This window comes from Amyelois transitella, chromosome 19 (assembly GCF_032362555.1).
Source record: "Amyelois transitella isolate CPQ chromosome 19, ilAmyTran1.1, whole genome shotgun sequence".
NCBI classification, from domain to species: Eukaryota; Metazoa; Arthropoda; class Insecta; order Lepidoptera; family Pyralidae; genus Amyelois; species Amyelois transitella.
Window position 1 is genome coordinate 2,492,310 of NC_083522.1, and position 20,344 is coordinate 2,512,653.

At 34.9% G+C, this 20,344-nt stretch overlaps 2 protein-coding genes across 2 annotated transcripts in view; both read left to right on the forward strand.

Annotated features, from left to right (window-relative positions):
• On the forward strand, window positions 1-7,744 carry LOC106137279 (putative phosphatidate phosphatase). The gene is made up of 6 exons (XM_013338084.2): window positions 1-135; window positions 984-1,135; window positions 2,524-2,715; window positions 3,391-3,558; window positions 5,952-6,128; window positions 6,862-7,744. Exons 1-6 carry the CDS (start codon window positions 66-68, stop codon window positions 6,958-6,960), a joined length of 858 nt encoding a protein of 285 aa, XP_013193538.1. The 5' UTR covers window positions 1-65; the 3' UTR covers window positions 6,961-7,744.
• A 1,948-nt stretch (window positions 7,745-9,692) lies between these two features.
• The window catches only part of LOC106137262 (hillarin), a 53,554-nt gene continuing 42,902 nt past the window's right edge, over window positions 9,693-20,344 (forward strand). Inside the window, exon 1 of the mRNA XM_013338063.2 lies at window positions 9,693-9,917. The gene's annotated coding sequence lies outside the window, so the exon portion shown is untranslated. The remainder of the gene's footprint in view (window positions 9,918-20,344) is intronic.

A 20,344-nucleotide genomic window follows, 5' to 3' on the forward strand; every position in this document is an offset into this window, starting at 1 on the left:
GTGTCACACAGCGTTGAATCAGTGCGATAGTGATTGTTGACAGACAAACACACATCTGTGCCACTATGTCTAAAGACGACGCGTCTGTACACGTGCTGAGGAAAGTGGTGGTCGATGTGTTCATGTTGGCCGGATGTGAGTTATTAAATGTGTTATTTTAATTAATTTGTAATGTATAATTTTTTTTTTATTTGGGAAAGATATAGTGCCATTGTGAAAATATGTTGCATGTTGGTTAAATTAGTAGCAAGTGCGTAAAGTCGTTTTTTTTTAGAAATGTATATAAGTAGACATTAATTTTTTTGGGCATGTTTTACAGGAACGGAATAATAAATTATTTTTCTGTTCGATCATTCATATAATCACGTCTATAGCCCTTGCGTGGTAGACAGAGTCAGTAGTCTTGAAAGACTGACAGTCCACGTTCAGCTGGTATGCTTAATAATACAATCGAGATTTAAATAGTGACAGATTGCTTAAGAAATTATGATTCTAAGTTTATAAACCTATTCCTTAGTTGATGTATTTTCTAACGCATCCAATTAATTTTGATTGGATGCGTTAGAAACAATAACATTTAAATTAAAAACCTTTTAATTTAAGTGTTATTCGGTTTTGTGCCTTGATTAAAATATTATAAACTAGAGGCCGCCCGCGACTTCGTCCGCGTGGAATCAATCCCGCGGGAACTCCGGGATAAAAAGTAGCCTAAATGTTATTCTGGGTCTTCAGCTACCTACATACCAAATTTCATCGTAATCGGTTCTGTAGTTTTTGCGTGAAAGAGTAACAAACATTCATACTGACATACTCACAAACTTTCGCATTTATAATATTAGTAGGATTAACAAAGAAAATTTATAGTATCTTGGAGTAAACAAAATATTCCCAGAACAAATTACATTCAAGTACGAACGTGCAGTCAGGGCAGAAATTACTAAGACATTACTTACAGTAATTCACTAGTCTCATTCTTATTTCAGTGACAGCATGTATATTCATAACAAATTTCCTCTGGATGCCGTTCCAACGGGGCTTCTTCTGTGGAGACGAGACCCTCATGTTTCCTTACAGGGAGGACACTGTGACTGTGCTCATGCTGAGGGTGTTTGGACTTGGACTACCTATTTTGGCTGTAAGTACTCGTGTGGTTCCCGGCACCAATACAAAAAAGAATAGCACCACTCTATCTCTTTTCCCTCGTATATGTTACTTACGTCTTACTGTAAGAGTTCTGGTCTAGGTTTTGATGTTTTTGTATACCTGTTCTTTGTAAAACAGAAGAGTTCTGATTGCCTAGACTTACAAAATAATTTTTTAGATGTTATAATAACATCGATAATTTCATCAAAGTATTGATATGGTGATAGTATTGGGAGAGATTGATGTTTCTATAATAAAAAATGTTTTTATTTGTTATGATTTATGATTTTTATAAGTTACATTACTAGACTATTATTACAGTTTGTATTTTGCGAGAATAAAATGTTTACTCTTTCGAAAGAATTTCATATAATACTGTTAAATTGAACTTTCATCTGTTTTGGGCTTGTTTTTATTCTCACACATTTTTTTATGTCAATATTTATTTTGATTTGGTGTACCTACAAGATTTAAAACAAGAAAGTTTTTTTTTCTGTACCAGTAATATAAATATATTATTCAATTTTGTGAAATCATATCGTCTAGCTACATGTTCCCATTAATATTCTTTTCCAGAGCAAATAAGCCAGAACTTTTTGTTAGAAGTACCTAGAACTATAAAAGTGACCCTTAATTAACAACCAATAAAATTGCAATTGGTCCGAACTGATATACTACCGGAAGGTGGCATATCATTTTTTCAAAAACTTTTAAGAAATTCATTTTACTAGATCTTTTACTTCTAAAAACCACCAAGAACTATAGAACTATTGTGGATGCGAATAGAACTTTTATAAAAATTTGATATGCTGAAAGTTGTTATGCCAACTTCACGCACACCCCAACAAAAAGGTAACAAACTTAAGTTGCCTTAATATGAAACTTTCTCGGCTTTATTTCTCTGTAAGCACGATAATTACATTTAAATTGTTACCTTTGTTAGTTCCGTACCAAACTTCCCCTTGTATAAGATCCCAGACGAATGCAGGCTGAATGAACAAACACGATTGATCTGATAAATCTCTGAATGGAGCGGATATTGTCGAAGTGACATCAATTATTATTATCATATGTACACATGTAACTCCCGGTAGTACTTATCTCTATGTTTAACAGAAGTATTATTTCTTGATTATTAATGGCTTTCACCCGAGGATCCTTCTGCATATGAAGTACCTCATGTCCTACGTACTCTTTCTAAATGTATGCAAAATTTTAATGGAGATCGTCCTGGCGAAATGTTACATCAAGAGTACATGCATTAACCTTAAAGTGCAAAGCTTTTAAATAACTTTCAAAATTATAAATTCTCAAAAAGAGAGACCTTGTTAATTGTTTTTTTTTTCGATAAGTCTCTCTAATCAACATTTTTATTTCTAGATCGTCATTTGCGAATGGGCGTACCTCCGCAAGGAACGCGACGATCAACTCTGCTTCGGAGTACGTCTTCCTGCTTGGATTAGAAGCGCGTATTGCGCCTTAGTCTCCTTCAGTCTTGGAGTCTGCTTCACCGAACTTACGGCTAACGTGGCCAAAAACACCATTGGAAGACCACGACCACATTTCTTTGATGTAAGTAGTTTACTATTATAGTATGACGTCACATTTGTATTTGTATGCTAAAGGTAATCGTATTACTTCAAAATAATTTTTCTAGTGTGTCGTGTGGTTCCCTCCCAAGTTCCCTTTAATCCCAAGTTTGTAAGCCTATCCCTTAGTCGCCTTTCATGACATCCATGGGAACGACACACTCGGCGCAACCATTAAACATAAGTTATTTTCATCGTAATGTTTTCCCCGCGTTTTCCTCTTACAAACATAAATTATTAAGTAATCTTAAATTAAAACTAAGGTAACTGGACACGAATCTAGTTTGACTTGGCCTTTTTATGGGCCAACCTTCACAGATCAACCTTAGCCCGTATGTCTGTTACTATTTGCACATTGCAATATATACATATATATACTAGCTGTCCCGGAAAACTTTGTTTTGCATTATAAATAATTTTAAAGTAATTTCTAGTTAAAAAACATGTTAAGGGTGGACAACTGTGTGGTATGAAAAATAGATGTTGGCCGATTATCAGATTAAAATTTCAATGAATCGGTCAAACCGTTTCGGAGGAGTACGGTAACGGAGATTGTCACACTAGAATTTTATATTATTAATTATTAATTTTATAAAATTATTTATTAATTATTATATATATATATATACATATAAATGTTGCAATAAACCTATTCCAGCTGTGCAAGCCATCAATAAACTGCAGCGCCCCGGAATGGCAACACCGCTACATCCAATCCGAAGACTACCACTGCACCAGCAACCACCCCATGCTGACGAAGAACATGAGGATGTCCTTCTTGAGCGGCCACTCCGCCTGGGCCGCCTTCACCATGGTCTACTTGGCAGTAGTTTATTTTCATATTCTATAGGTATACCTACTTTTTTCTTTAGAAGTCTAAGGGATACCTTAGAGGTATATCTGTTGATATAAATGCATGGATTTTAACAAAATGGATGAACGGATGTTTAACAAGATTTTTAAAGCTAACCAGAGAAAGAAAGATGAAAGAAGTGAAATTTATTATGATTTAACACCATACTATAAGAACACAGAAATCCAAACTAATAATAAAAAGAAAAGATTTGTATATTTGTAATTTCGTAACGAATAAACACAAAAAAGATTTTTTTCTTTAATTTCTCACAGGAGCGAAGCCCCGCGCAAAAGCTAACGCAGTAAATTAACACTAAATATAATTATGTAAATACTAGCTGTACCCGCGACTTTGTCCGCGTGGAATAGTTATTTTGGGCATCATTGAAGCCCTCAAGGATGAAAAATTTTCCCCGTGTTTTTCACATTTTCCATCATTTCTTTGCCCCTTATAATTGCAGCGTGATGTTATATAGCCTAAAGCCTTCCTCGATAAATCGTCTATTCGACGCAAAAAGAATTTTTCAATTCGTACCAGTAGTTTATGAGATTAGCGCGTTTAAACAAATACACTCTTCAGCTTTACAATATTAGTATAGATAACAGATCTATTGCCAGATCCTATTGTGCCATTACGGCCACTACAACGCGTACAGAGAATACAAAATCCCTCATATTATAAATGCGAAAGTAAATCTGTCGGTCTGTCTGTCATTTACGCCATCACGACTAAACCCCTGAACCGATTTTGATGAAATTTGGTACAGAAATAGTGTTGACCTTCGGGAAGAACATAAGCTACTTTATTGCAAAAAAAAGAAACCACGAGGGCGAAGTCGCGGGCAAAAGCTAGTAAAAAATAATTGTAAAAATAAGGCAGCATGGCTAACAAACGTTTGCCTATTATAGTTAGGTTGTTTGAAAATACAATCACGCAACCACTTTGAAATAAGCAACAGATTGCAATAGGTTAGAACTGGACACTTATAAAAAAAATATATTATAAAAAGAAAGAGAATGACGCGGGAACTACGTTTTTAAATATATCTTAGTACAAATGTTTTAAGTTCATATTAATTTTGTAATTTATATAACACATTAAATGTCAATGAGTACAAATATATAAGTGCAGTGATTATTTAGAATAAGTGCAGTTTTACTTCATAGAACATTATCTTTCTTTACAAGTTTCAGTAAAGTGAATAAATAAATGCATGCATCATCAATTTAACATAGGTCATAAACAAGTAAACATAAAACCGGAAAAAAAATAATCATTGTAGGTTATCTACGATTTTTCCATTAATCCTATTTATTCTTATCGAACAGACATTTATATTTCCTACGTCGGTATCTCCAAACATATCTTCTTTATTGTTACTAACCAAATCCAATATTTTGGTGTTTCTTTTTAATTTTTACGAGTATATTTTGGTTAATGCGAAAATCACGTTTAAACAACAACAGTTCATATTCTTAGATCCCGTGGTCATTTTAAAAATGTCTATATAGAAATATTAACAAAGTCCTGCTCCATCAGAAACTTTGAACACTATTATATTTCATATATACATACATACAATTACGTCTATAGCCCTTGCGGGGTAGACAAAGCCTTAAACAGTCTTAAAAAAAGACTGATAGGCCACGTTCAGGCTTTGGCTTAATTATAAAATTGAGATTTATATAATGACAGGTACTAGCCTGTCGCCTAAAAGAAGAATCTCAAGTTTTTAAGCCTATCCCTTAGTTGCCTTTTACGAAATCCATGGGAAAGAGATGAAGTGGTTATATTTTTTTCTAATGGTGCCGCGAACCACACGGCACACTATTTACACGCACTATTATATTACCCCAACTAACATAATAAATGCGAAAGCAAGTTTATATATTGTCTCTTCACGCGTTATCTTCAGAACCAATCTTCTTCCTAGACTGCTATGTGGTCTAGGGATACCGTTAAAGGGGGATTTCCCGAAATTCGAAAAAAAGTACGATTTTATTTTGATGCCTAGTGCCTTGACTTAGGGATAGACTTACATATTTCGGGTTTCTCTTTCCATCATAAAGCCATACACACAGTTTTTTCAATTTTAATTAATTGATTGCATATCAATTTGTACATTACATTACTACATAGTCACAAAATGAACCGACATACAAAATGATATAAAAAATTAAGATTTAAAGCGGTTTAGTCAGCTGCACGTGGCCTTTCAGTGTTTCTGTTCAGATTGGCTCTGTCTTCCCCGCCAGGGGAATAGACGTGACTATATGTATGTATGTAAATCTATGCCTTATAAGCCTGACAGAGTTTACCAAGGTCAGCAATGTTTGGCTTAATTCATTCAATTCACATTTCAGCTGTACCTGGAGAAGCGCATGGTCTGGAGAGGCTCACGAGTGCTCCGGCACACGCTGCAGTTCTGCGCGGTCATGCTGAGCTGGTTCACGGCTCTGTCCAGGGTGTCAGACTACAAGCACCACTGGAGTGATGTCCTCGCTGGCTACTTTATGGGACTCGCTTTTGCCGTCATTGTTGTAAGTATTCTTACTCAGTGCCGTGTGGTTCCCGGCAGTGTCGTGTGGTTCTAGGCAATACAAAAAAAGAATAGGATCACTCCATCTCTTTCCCATGGATGTCGTAAAAGGCGACTAAGGGATAGGCTTATTAACATGGGATTCTCCCCTTAATTAAATGATGTGTTGAAATGTCCCGTCATAATGTTTTTCTTTTTATTTCATTCCAATTTGTTAGGCATTTTATCATACGCTTAGTAAAGTAAGATAAATAGACACTTTCGAGTTTATCATTTCATATATAGAAATGCCGGATTCACTGCCTATTATCTTACAAATTCGAGCGTGATATACGTGTATGAAGGCGTGATCATCATTCATTCATTAAAGTTTACGATAACATAGCCAGAAATAGAATTTAATACGTTCCATTCCAAAAATATTTTTCTCTTGTCAATTGTTTATTGAAGTCGTTAATACATATACATCTTCTCGTACGGGTAACATTTATTATAGATATAAACCTTCTACAAAAACGCCTCTTTTCAATATTTCAAACAGGAACAAACTGGTTTAAATTTTCCGAGATTAACATACATACAGACAGCGAAAATAGGGGCGACTTTATAATATGGAGTTAAACTGAACTACAACTAAAGTATCTTTTAGCTCGCTCATACTAGCTGTTCTCACAAAATCTTAGAATTTTTAATGCGTAAAGACCGATTAAAACCTTTACATTTAATTGTTTCAGTGGATCTGGGGAACAGACTTGATAGAAAAGAAGAAAAATCACGCGCCTTTGCCTCAGAATGACGTGGCCCTTACAATACACCCGGAAACATTGTCATAACTTAATTCATATTTAAGTTATTATATACCTACTAATAATATAAAAAAATATTATTATAAGTTAGAAGATAAGATTAGTTGTCAGTTAGATTGTTAATTAAGATATGTTGTGTTGTTACAAATACGAAAATTCTTTGACTGATAAAACAATCCGTTAATTTTAAAATATTTTTCGACATCACACAATTTTAAGTTGTGTAATGACATAAATACCATTGAATTTTGATTAATCAATATCTAAAACGCATGAAAACAATGTTTGGAATGATTTAAAATTACACTAAAAAATTAAGTACGTAAATCAGTCGCTACACTTGAGATTATAGTCAGATAGTTCTACTTTTACTGTCAAGGCATATTCTGAGGGTAAATTTAAACCAAGTATACAAATTTATTTAAAGTTAAACACTGTAAAAGAGAATGCCCATTCTCGTTCCGCTCCCTAAATACCGCGTAAAGACATGAAATAAAATTAAAAATCGTTTGATCTATTTCTATTTAAGAACTAAAAATTATGCATTGATTCTATACGGGGTCCTATTTTTTAAGTATTTGGAAATATCCTGTTTAGTTACATTTACAAAGTGGGCATTCTCCTTTTTCTTTCGACAAAGATTAGGTATAATAATGTTAATTAAAAGAAATGGTCCTAGTCGCCTGAAACATGTTGTATCAACATGTTTGGTTTAAATTTAACGCGCCTTATTAAGATTTAAAAAGGAATGACGTGTGCTTATTGCCAAAGTTGTATTTTATATATTAAATAAATGCATGACCAAACTGCGAATTTTATTTCAAATCTTTGTCCAAGACTCCTGTAAATTTTGTGAGAGCAAATACTTCATTCAATGTTTTATAAATATTTTATCAGTTTATCTGTTAATTTAAGAGCGTCAGTGGTGTCCGAAAAACTCATCATGTTCCTTCTTTGAGGTGATGGTGACCTTTTTGATGGAATTGAGATACAAATAGGGATTTAGTGATTATTACCAATATTCTAAATTTAAAAATTTAATTTAAAGGGATAGACTTACTTACTAAACTTGGGGTTCTTTTCTAGGCGATGGGCTAGCAATCTGTCACTATTTGAATCTCAATTATATTATTAAGCCAAATAGCTGAACGTGGCCATTCAGTCTTTTCAAGACTGTTGGCTCTGTCTACCCCGCGAGGGTAAAGACGTGACCATATGTATGTATGTATTCTAAATTTCTATATTCCACTTCCGTAATCACTCGTTGATGTCTTTTCTTGGCAAAAAAATATTTCGAATTTTTATCAAACATTTTTTTTTCATTATTTGAGTACGAAATAATCTTTACTAGTAGGTATATATTTTGGTCAGTGTCTCTTTAATCTTAAGGTTTCCATGACATCACCTTGCTTCTCGTGAAATATCCTATTGTTATCAGTTTTCAAATATTAGGTGACTCAAATATTTGCTAACGACGACCAAGTTGGCTTAGGATTATGGAGCTATAAATAAAAACGTTAAAATAGATCGCACGACCTTGGCATGAATTCCAGATAAAAAGGATCCTAAGTTTTTAAACATTCATACATACATATAATCACGTCTTTATCCCTTGCGGGAAAGACAGATTCAACAGTCCTGAAAAGACTGAAAGGCTGCGTTCAGCAGTATAACTCAATTATGGAATCGAGATTCAAATATGTATTGACAGCTTACGAGCCCATCGCCCGGAAAGTGAATCCCAAGTTAATAAGCTTTATCCTTAGTCGTCTTTACGATATCCATGGGAAAGATTTGGCGTGGTCCTACTCTAAAGTGCTGGGGTCCATACGAAAAAGTTTTTAAGTATAGATTGAATTTTACAATCTGACCAGGATAAGCATTAACTGTGTGGCGCAAACACACTATGTTTTTCTACTAGACCTTTTCGGTTCCGTGGTTTCAAGCATAGAAGAGGAACATCTCATGCCTCCATGTCAGAACTGAATAGAGAGAAGAAATAACTAGGTCATAAATAAGAAGCAAGAGTGATATTAGTTAGACGAGTCGAACCCTTCGTGGGACATTATGTACCTATTCTTTCTTTAATTTTCCATTCAGTCAGTACATCTTCCTGTTTCTTCAGTCTTGGAATGTGCTGAATGAAATAACGATAATTACGTTTGAATGTTTCATCTCTCTGTTTCTTTAGTCTATGTTCGGTCCCATCTCCAATATTAAAGTGATGTTAATTATGTATGTATGCTACATCTCCCTATTTCTGTAATCCCGGTCCTCTTAAGCAGTACGAAGGTGGTAAGGAACAGTTTACTTTCTCCGCGATACTCCGACTGGAATGCCCGATGTGCGGACTGGCCACGCCGCCTCATCTACCGACGGGCATAGACTATGTTGACGACAGAATGGACAGTAAGTAAGATAAGATGGATACTAGTTCCTACAAAATTCTGAATTATAATCTTGTTAACAACAATTATAAATAGGTGAACTTGGCATTCGCGTCTTTTCAAGACTGCTAACTTTGTCCAACCATTGAGGTTTAAATATGTGATCTACTTATGTGCTTGTAACTTTATATATACTAAAAACCTTATAATTTGATAGTACTTACAATTTCGTAGGCACTCACCAGTCAAAGTTTTCCTCAGAGAGACTACAAAAAACCCACGAACCACACAAAACCTCACCACACAAATGAAGGCTCTATGACGCGCTGACGCGAGTCAGACCGTAAACAATCCACCAGTCTTCACCCGGCCCCCGCGAACAGCGCACGGTCGCTTCACCTCACTGACCCCTCCGACAGGTGTCCACAACCCTCAATAAAAAAAAAACAGCAGTCATAACACGTTCCATTTTCGAAGTTACAAAAGTGAACCGTTGTGTGATATTTTTTTTTATTAGTGGCCAGTTCAGTGCTATGGGATCAATGGCTGATGTTTTATACAGTTCACCACAGATTATGTTGTGAATTGCTCGCAAGTGTAAGTTGCTTTCGTTTACCTTTTAGATGGTGTAGGAACTGTGATATGGTCTTTATAAGAGTCAACTGTAAAGTACGGTTATGCGGCCCCTGATTTTTGGCTTGAGGATATACTGTTCAAATATAGACTCGTACTGTCTTAAACATTAATATGTGCAAATATTAACTGTCTTTTGAATACGAAAATTGGCGTATAAAAAAACATTGAGGTTTGTCTGATTCCATATATGATTCTTTTCTAAAAATTGTTAGTTTTACATTTTGAAATAGTACTCTTATGTAGTTCTGCCTATATTTAAAAGCTCTAGATATGGCTTATTTTAAATTTCTTTTTGTTTATTTGTGAGAGTAGGATAAGTGCGCTATGGGATTTCCCACATTTACCATGGTCCTACGAGCCGGATAGTTTAGTTTCGATAAAATGATCAAAGATTATTCACGAACAAAAACTAAGTTCAACGTATGAAACAAACGACTCTAGAATAGAACCACTCCATATCTTTCCCTTGGATGTCGTAAAGGCGACTAAAAGATAGGCTAACTTAGGATTCCATTTGTAGGCGATGGGCTAGCAATCTATTACTATTTAAATCCGTATAGCTTAACGTGGCCTTTTAGTCTTTTCGAGACTGTTGACGCTGTCTATCCCACAAGGTATATATACGTGACTTTATGTATGTAAAATATTCAAAATGACTTCTTTTGCTTAAGTTGTTATCAACGCCCGCATTACGTACAAAACTGAAGTACGAGTATGTACTTAGAACTTATCATTGGAAGTTTTGAAAAAGGCATATTATTATGTCATTAGGGGAGAGCCCTTGGAAACAGATTATAAATATACTTAAAGAGTGTAAAATATATTTTTAACTAGATGCTAAATGTAAGAAAAAAAAAGAAGCTATAAAAAATAATTGAATTTGGCGCTGATAAAAAACATATTATTATATTTAACCAAGTACAGTTTTTATTACTTCCAAAATAAGTTCCAATCAATGTCAATAAATAGTTCTCCAATGAAGAAAGAGAGAGAAGAGAAACGAAATTTCGTGAGGTATATGAGGTATGTGTAGATGCGCCTTAACAGCGCACCCTTTCTTGACTCCCTACAAATTCTCTGTTGTATATACATACATACTCGTATATGTCTACCTATGGATACTTCAAACACCATGAGGTCGCACCGCTACTTCGTAGTTCTGCAGTAAACCAAGGAGTTTCTGCCGTTGTCAAACCCAATTTATTTTTCTTTTCTATCCAGTCTACATCTGCTTTAATTCATTTCATTAGCTACACGAAGAACCTTTATTGGTTACCATTTTCAATGTGTCTTTTACGGCGTGAAAAGATTTCTTCAGGGTTGGCAGCGAGCGAGCGACATATAAGGTGTTACAAGCATCTTTATAATTTGATAACCACTTAATTTTCTTCCTGCCTTACCTTCAAAACGATCACATTCAAATTAAATACTGTTAAGAATTTGATAATGAAAGGAAAAATTTTTTCGGTGTGATAAACACAAAGGTTTTTATATTTTCTTTTTTCAATCTGTCGTCCAATAAATAAATATTAATATTTTTGCACAATTAAGAACATTTAAATAATTCTGTGCCGTGTGGTTCCCGGCACCATTGCAAAAAAGAATAGGACCACTCCATCTCTTTCCCATGGATTTCGTAAAAGGCGACTAAGGGATAGGCTTATAAACTTGGGATTCCTCTTTTAGGCGATGGGCTAGCAACCTGTCACTATTTGAATCTCAATTCTATCATTAAACCAAATAGCTGAACGTGGTGAGCTGAACATTCAGTCTTTTCAAGACTATTGGCTCTGTCTACCCCGCAAGGGATATAGACGTGACCATATGTATGTATGTATGTTAAATAATTCTTCTGGCAGAGATTAATAATATTTCATACTCCGTCATAAACGATGTCACCAAGACGTCCGTACTTGTCAAGGCTTCATTAGTCACATATTGATAAACAGACATACTTACATAACGGTAAACGTTGTGAGTAAACCATCGATATGGGAAAAGTAAACGTTATATTGTTAGGAATCAGTTTGATGACCCTTCACCTTTTTAAATAGCATATAGATTTACACATTTTTTTTAACTCATATCTTTTACCGGACTTTGCTCTCATGGGATTTTTTATCTAAATAAAATATAAGAACGGATTTTGCGAAAAGAGAAATCCCAGAAATCAATTCTGATTATGCTTAACTAAATAGAATAGGATGTTCAGAATTAGTAGTCTTCTTTATCTGACTCGCCTTCGTCAAGTTACCTATCTATATCAAAATCAAGAAATTAGTTTCAACTTTGTTGCTTTTTTTATAATATTATATTTTCTGTCATTCGATAAGGTCTTTCAGTTTTTCAGGGAATATTTAAAAAACATATTACATACGTATTTATTAACAATACTTATTGGTTATCATGAAATCTAGTAATAGGTTTAGTTGTAACTAATACCTAACAATATGCACACAGATACAATCGGGTTCCTCATAAATTTCCTTCAAATTACATATAAAAAGCATTGAATAATCAACATAACTTAAAAAAAGCAAGCCCAACAATTTTGCAAGGCGAAAGGTCCGCTTATCACGTCCCACAAAATTCAGTTAGAAATATGTTGCAACCGCCCGCTAGCCGTCACGACTCAAATTGTATCACATTTGCATTGCGGGCTCTGTTTGATGAGGTTCGTGCTACCATTGGGTTAGAAACTCTTACAGAAGGCACTATCACGAATGCAAATGTTATGTTCTACTTACATTCAGTCAGAAAAGTATCGGGAATGGATTATTTATTTATGGTTCCAAATTCAAATTTTTGTTTTTTTTTGTTGTTGTTAGATTGGCACAACTGTTTTCCATTTTGGCGCGGAGTTTGAGTTGCATCTGTTGTTTACATTAAATACAGTGCTATTTTTAGTTATATCATATCTAGTGTGTATTGCTAATTTCATAATGGATAAAAACATCGAACAAAGAGTTTGTCTTAAATTTTGCATTGCCAATGGAATATCGTGTTCGGAGTCACTGAAAATGTTACAGAAGGCTTACGGTGAATCGACTTTATCAAAAACTCGTGCTTATGAGTGGTACAAAGCGTTCAAAAGCGGTCGAGATGTGATGGAAGATTTGCCTCGCTCTGGTAGGCCATCAACGTCTGCAACTGAAGTTAACATCGCAAAAGTGAAGGAAATAGTGACTGAAAATCCTCATTCAACTTTGAGAGAGATAGCCACCGAACTTTCTGTATCTCACGAGTCGATCCGTACCATTTTAACTAATAATTTGGGTATGAAACATGTTGCCGCTCGGCTAGTCCCAAAAGACCTGAATTTTTTTCAAAAACTCAATCGCATGAGAGTCGCTGAGGACATGCTAGAACGAGTCAATTCCGACCCAACATTCATGAAACGCATTGTTACTGGTGACGAGACGTGGGTTTACGAGTTTGACATGCAAACTAGTCAACAAGCTTCGGAGTGGCGCCTTCCAACTGAACCGACACCGAAAAAACCACGCCAAAGTCGTTCAAAAGTCAAAGTCATGTTGACTGTTTTCTTTGACTATCGCGGTGTTGTGCACTCGGAATTCTTGCCGGAAGGTCAAACGGTAAATAAGGAATATTATTTGAGTGTTATGCGGCGTTTAAGAGAGCAAATCCGACGAAAAAGGCCAGATTTGTGGAAAAAAATTCTTGGATTTTGCACCATGATAATGCACCTTCGCACAAGGCCATCATTGTGAACGAATTTTTAACCAAACACTCAACAAATACCATCGAGCAACCACCATATTCACCAGATATGGCTCCAGCCGACTTTTTTCTTTTTCCTAAACTCAAATTACCACTTCGTGGCACCCGTTTTCAATCGGTAGAAGACATAAAAGAGAATTCGCGGCGAGAACTGACCTCAATTCCGGAAACAGCGTTTAAAAAATGTTTTGATGATTGGATTATTCGTTGGCGTAAGTGTATCGTTTCTAAAGGAGCATATTTTGAAGGTGATAAAATAAATTTGAATGAATAACAAACAGTTTGTGTATTATTGATCTTTTCCTGCTACTTTCTTGACAGAGTAGTATATTGATTTTTGCGTGAGGCTAGCAAAAAAATGAGAGAGGAACAAATCCTAAATATCATCACATTAATTGACAACTTTTTACTACTTATTAACTTTATTGGTGTCGTGTCGTGTGGTTCCCGGCACCAATGTAAAAAAGAATAGGACCACTCCACCTCTTTCCAATGGATGTTGAACGTGGTATTCTTCTTTTAGGCGATGGGCTGTCAGTATTTGAATCTCAATTCTATCACTGAGCCAAACTGCTGAACGTGGCCTGTCAGTCTTTTCGGGACTATTGGCTCTGTCTATCCCGCAAGGGATATTGACGTGATCATATGAATGTATGTACATATTCGTAAACTTGATATTGGCTCTGTCTACCCCGTAAGGTATATGGACGTGACTATATGTATGTAAGTATTAGTATACTTCGTGTAAGATTATTAATAGTATTTAGGTAGCAATAGTCTTATGATGTGATATCCGAGGTTGTATCATCAATTATTAAGATAAATACGGTCATGGTAACTATTGAATTCTTATCATTTCCCATAATTTCTTGCTCCAAAAATTATACGCTCCAATACTACTTTTTTGCCACAAAATTCTTAATAGTTTTCCATCTCTTTCAAATTAAATTCCGTGATGCCATTATATGTACTACTCGCTTCAAAGTACATTGACATAACAATACAACAGAATTATTATTAGTACAATACCCAATCAGTAATGAAAAGGCTTGGAAAACTCAATAACCACCATAACTAATTGAGAAACATCCACGTGCCACCCATTCTTATGACAAGTTTTAGATATTTTTACCATTAAATTGTCGGAAAGGTTAATAAACTTGGAATTCTTTTTTTAGGAAATTTAGGGCCAGGAATTGGCAACATTTAATAAAGATCTAGGATTGCTCTTCGAAGGTTATAACTATTGCTTCTGCTTACCGCGTAAGTGTTACGTAATATGAAGACGGGGTATATGAAATTTAAGCGTAAGAAAGTTCTTAAACATGAATTAAAGTTTTTTATAGTATTTCAAAGGATTACGAAAGAATATGTCCATCTCCTGCTACCTATAATGACTTTTAATTTGGCGAAGCTAAAAAAGACAATAATGTTGCGTTTATAGTTTGTCTATTTATTCACCCCAAAATGAAATATAATTGGTAATATAATAATTTTTAAAATACTATATCGGTGTTAAATCAAATTCAGCCTTTGTTCGGTGTCGGTTCTCCTAGCTCACGAACTGATAAATCTTTACTAAATTACCGATTGTGCCAATAAACAAATCCTTTTAGATAAATGTCAGGGTTAAATTATTTCTATCTAGTTTAATATTGAAACATGAGCTTTATATTTTCCGGTACAGAATAGCACTTATGAAGTAGATGTGGGCTTGGAAGCTCGTAGTCTTATTACATATGTATATAATGAGGCCTCTTTCTCTAAGGGGTAGGAAGAGACTAAACATCTGTCCACTTGTCATGTTTCTTTAATTCTTCTGATTCTTTTCATGTTTAGGATACCATTGATCGGACATTTTTCCTTAACGTCCCCGATTTGATAAAAGTACGTTCATTCTTGCTTTCCCCTTTCAATTTTCTTATTTACGAATACACTTCTCAGATCTGCTCTCATTCCTCCTCTCAACATGACCAAACAAATCATCTCACAAAGTAAAACATAACTTATTTACCTTATTTCACCATCTAACTAAGTAAAACATATCTACCTAATGATCTTCCTTAATTCACTAGTCTACTGCCACCTATTTTGCTTGGCCATCCAAAATACAACTGACTAGAAACACTCACTTTATACGCTTGGCTAAATCATTTTATTGTATTGTACAACGACATGAAAAGCAACCCTAAACATAATGTCCCAGCAATTTACGCATCAAATAAAAGGAATAAAACACTTTGATAATAGAGACAGAGATAGAAAGAAGGAATAATGGGAGCAGTTATAGTTGCCATCTCTTTCTGAATGCGATTTTAGTACTAGTATTAAATTTGCGATCAAGTACCCCGTTGACCTTAGCCTTAAACGGTTATGTGGGCAAACGACATGCCGATGCAACCAGACAAGTTGAAAAGTACGCAGAAACTAGTACAATGTAATGCCGACGTATGCAAATGCACGTGGTTGGATAACCATGTGCTTAGTACTTCGTTTTGTGATATAAAAGAACTAGGAAATTATTATGTGCATGAAAGAAGAAAAGAAAGAAAAGAAGTGGGGAAAGTGTTCTTTTTTTCATTTAGGAAATAAAAGAGAAGTGAATGTAAATTTTCCTGTTATTTTGCAAAGAGTTTTCAGCTAAATCATGATTACAAATCAGATTAAAAAATTTCATAACTCTGCTTTAATTAAATCAAACCTTGCAATCGTTCGCTAATTAGACGCAAGCGACCTTGGCAAAGATTCGCTTATAATTTAACAGTACATGCAGCAGGTATTTTTATTATACATTTAATATTTTGCTAAAAAAAGCCTACATCCAGTTTAACTACTTAACGGCACTTCTGCTTTCAAATATGTTGAAGTTTTTTCTACGTCATTTCCTAAGGAGATTGATAGATAAAACTCTTTATTGCACCGTAAGAGTCAAATATGCAAAACAGCACAAAACAGATTGAGATGGTACAATAGCGGACTTATTGCTAATGTAATCTCTTCCAGTCAAACTTTGGGTGAACGGAAACCAAACAGGAGATTGGCGTGTGCGCAGAGCGAGGAGTGGTATATTCTTGTAAGCATTTAACATGTTAAGTATCAATTAGATATTGCAGTGTAGTGCACGCGAACATTGAAGTCAGCAGCTTACCATGCAGTTGGGGATATGATAATAAATTAAACTCGCCAAACAGACAAAAACCAAAAAAGTGCATGTAATTATAAATAACTAGCTGTAATCGGCGACACCGTCTGCCTTAAATCTCTATGAATAAAAACTTATTATGTAATGTTTATTAGAAGCTGAAACCAAATCGACCAGACACCTAACATCTACCACCTACTAGTTTAAATGGTCCTTCTTCGGGCCGGATTACTTAGAATACTAACTATAATGTCAACTAGAAATCCTAACCAGTACAGTCACTTATCCACCTGCTTCTCTCAATAAAATTCCTGACAAGATTATAAGTTGAGCAATAAGTAAAAGTAGTCTCTGATCAGCCCTGTGTCCCACGCGGTACCCACGCCTGGGTGTAAATTATACGCCCATTGACCATTGGCCAAAACGATCTCCTACAATAAGCACAGTTACATTTGGCGAAACGGGTTTTTAATAAACATTTAAAATAAAAAAAATTGGAAAAGGCGGTTAGTTATGTGATTTATGATCTTATGAAATTGTGTTTCTAACTGACAGTAGCGATTACAAAATGTTTTCTGCTCTGTTCTTATTTTGTTTTTAGTAGGTATAATTAAAATCGAACAACAATAAACTAAATTCATAACGAATGAAATTAACAGTCCATATTGATTTTTTTTTAAATCACTGATATTGAGCTAGTCCCTCGTGAAATTGAACGGTATCAGGTTTAATACAATAAATATTGCAAAAAAAAAAACATATTTTTTTATATAATCCACCACCATCAATGAATAAGCTTGTCTTCTAGTTTTCTAGTTCTAGCTTCTACATTCATCGCAATAACATGATATGGTTTTAATCTATCTGACGAAATCAAAATGGTACAGCAATTTTTATAGGTACTTTGGAATGTAATAAAATCATTATAAGACCGCATTTTTAAACTTGCGAAATGTAAATTGGTCACACTTGCCATTATTATGCTAAATTGGTAAGCTCATAGCGCGAAGTTTTATGGTCCATATTTATAAGAATTTAGTGTCAACGACCACATTCTAACTCTTAAGGAAATTAACATGATGTCATGAATAATATTGGTTTTATTAGAGTTTTATATTCAATTTTATAGTTGAATAATCCCACTGATCTTCGGACTGCGAGACATTATAATAGTTGCTCAAAAATACCCACGTCTTACATTTTTGTAGGCCGTGGAATTAGCTACCTACTATACATTACAAATATGACATTAAATACTAAATATTATATATTATTATAACGTTGATTTGCCATATAAATAATTTTATAAGTAATTTCTAGCTTAAAAATAATGTTAAGGTTGGACAACCCTTATCATTAAGAGGTATGAAAAATCCATGTTGGCCGATTCTCAGACCTACTCAATATGCTCACAAAATTTTATGAGAATCGGTCAATCTGTTTCGGAGGAGTACGAGAACGAACATTGTGACACGAGAACAGTTTATAAATCCCTTAGTCGCCTTTTACGACATCCATGGGGAAGAGATGGAATAGTCCTATTCTTTTTTCTATTGGTGCCGGGCACCAATAGAAAAAAGAATAGGATTTTGATATACATACTATCCTTTATATACTATCTTACTACTTATATACATATACTATCCTTCTTACATACATCTTGAACGTCATCGATGAAAGTGTACTAAGTTGAAAGATCCGTATTTTAATTTTCAGTAAGGAATAATGTGAAAGTATGACAAACTCACAATGGTGCCTTATAAAAAGCCTTTTCTCACGGTTCTTTTAATTTTAAACAATGCGGAGAACTTAACTAACATTTGCGTTTATTATTTAGTGAAAATTCAGATTCCTCTTGTTCATAATTCCAATATTCCAATATGTTATATCACGAACTTCGATAAGACATAGACAGACATTTGTACCTAATTACAATATTAGTATTCAAGTATGGAAATTGTATCTTTATAACTCGATCTCTGTTTATAAAGAAACCCATTTTATCTATACAAATATTATAAAGCTGAAGAGTTTGTTTGTTGGTTTGAACGCGCTAATCTCAGGAACTACTGGTTCGAATTGAGAAATTCTTTTTTTGACTTTAGGCTATATAACATCTCGCTGCAAGGAGTTAAGAAATAATGGAAAATATGAAAAATAAGGGAAAAATTATTCATCTTTTTCATTCCATTCAATGATGCCCTAAATGACTATTCCACGCAGCCGAAGTTGCGTGCACAGCTAGTTAATAATATTCGTATGTCATGGGTATTGTTATGGATATGACTATAGTCATATCTATGCGATAGTACTCCATACTAGCCTGCTTATTATCGTGTGAGTTACAGTTAGGCACCTCATTCGTTTTTCAACGCGGCATGAGCTCCACTTCATATCGGCTGTGTAAAGATTGAGCCGTGAGTATCATTACATCGCCACGTACCAATAGACGCCGCTACCTTTCATGTGTGGTATAAGTTACGAGAGGTTGCTCTTACAGTGAATGAAAAGTGTCGTGTGGTTCTCGGCATTTTATGTAGAAATTGATCTACTCTATATCTCTATTATAGATGTCGTAAAAGGCGACTAAGTTATAGGCTTATAAACTTAGGATTCCTCTCGTAGGCGATGGACTACCAACCAAAATCATAGAGCATACAGCTTAACGTGGCCTTTCAATCTTTTCAAGACTGTTGGCTCTGTCTACCCCGCAAGGGATATATATATGACTATTTGTATGTATGTAAAAGAAAACTGGATGTGTTATCCTTATCGAATATTGGTTTGACTCTTCTGCAAAGGTTGCGGATGTCAAATGAGAGACGCTTTGTATAAAAAACTGACTTACCCAATTCAGACTCATGATTAACGGCCCCCCGTTGGGACTAACACCTGGATTATAATTAGTTACAAGAGATTAAATATTAAGTAATCTCCAAATTCTCTGGCAGATCACATTGCCTTCCAATCGCTTCAGTCTATGACTTAATTTACTTCGCTTTAACATCCAGTCGACGCTTTGTTAATATATGTACGTACTGAGTAATGAGAATGTATTGTGTTCCGGAATTAACGGTTTCAGTGCAAACTGGCCTCATGCAATGCATGTACGCATTTCAGTACGGGTCACGTCATACATATGGTCACGTCTATATCCCTTGCGGGGTAGACAGAGCCAACAGTCTTCAAAAGACTGAATGGCCACATTCAGCTATTTGTCTTAATGATAGAATTGAGATTCAAATAGTGACAGGTAGCTAGCCCATCGCCTAAAACAGAATCCCAAGTTTGTAAACCTATCCCTTAGTCGCCTTTTACGACAACCATGGGAAAGAGATGGAGTTGTCCTATTTTTTTTTACAATATACGCAGGCAAACCTCAAATATATTCAAGTGTACAATTTATTTACGATGTGGTCTCTGCCTACCCCTCCGGGAAAGAGGCGTGATTTATGTATGTATGTACAATTTATAGTTATAAAACACGTGGCAGACACGAAGGGCC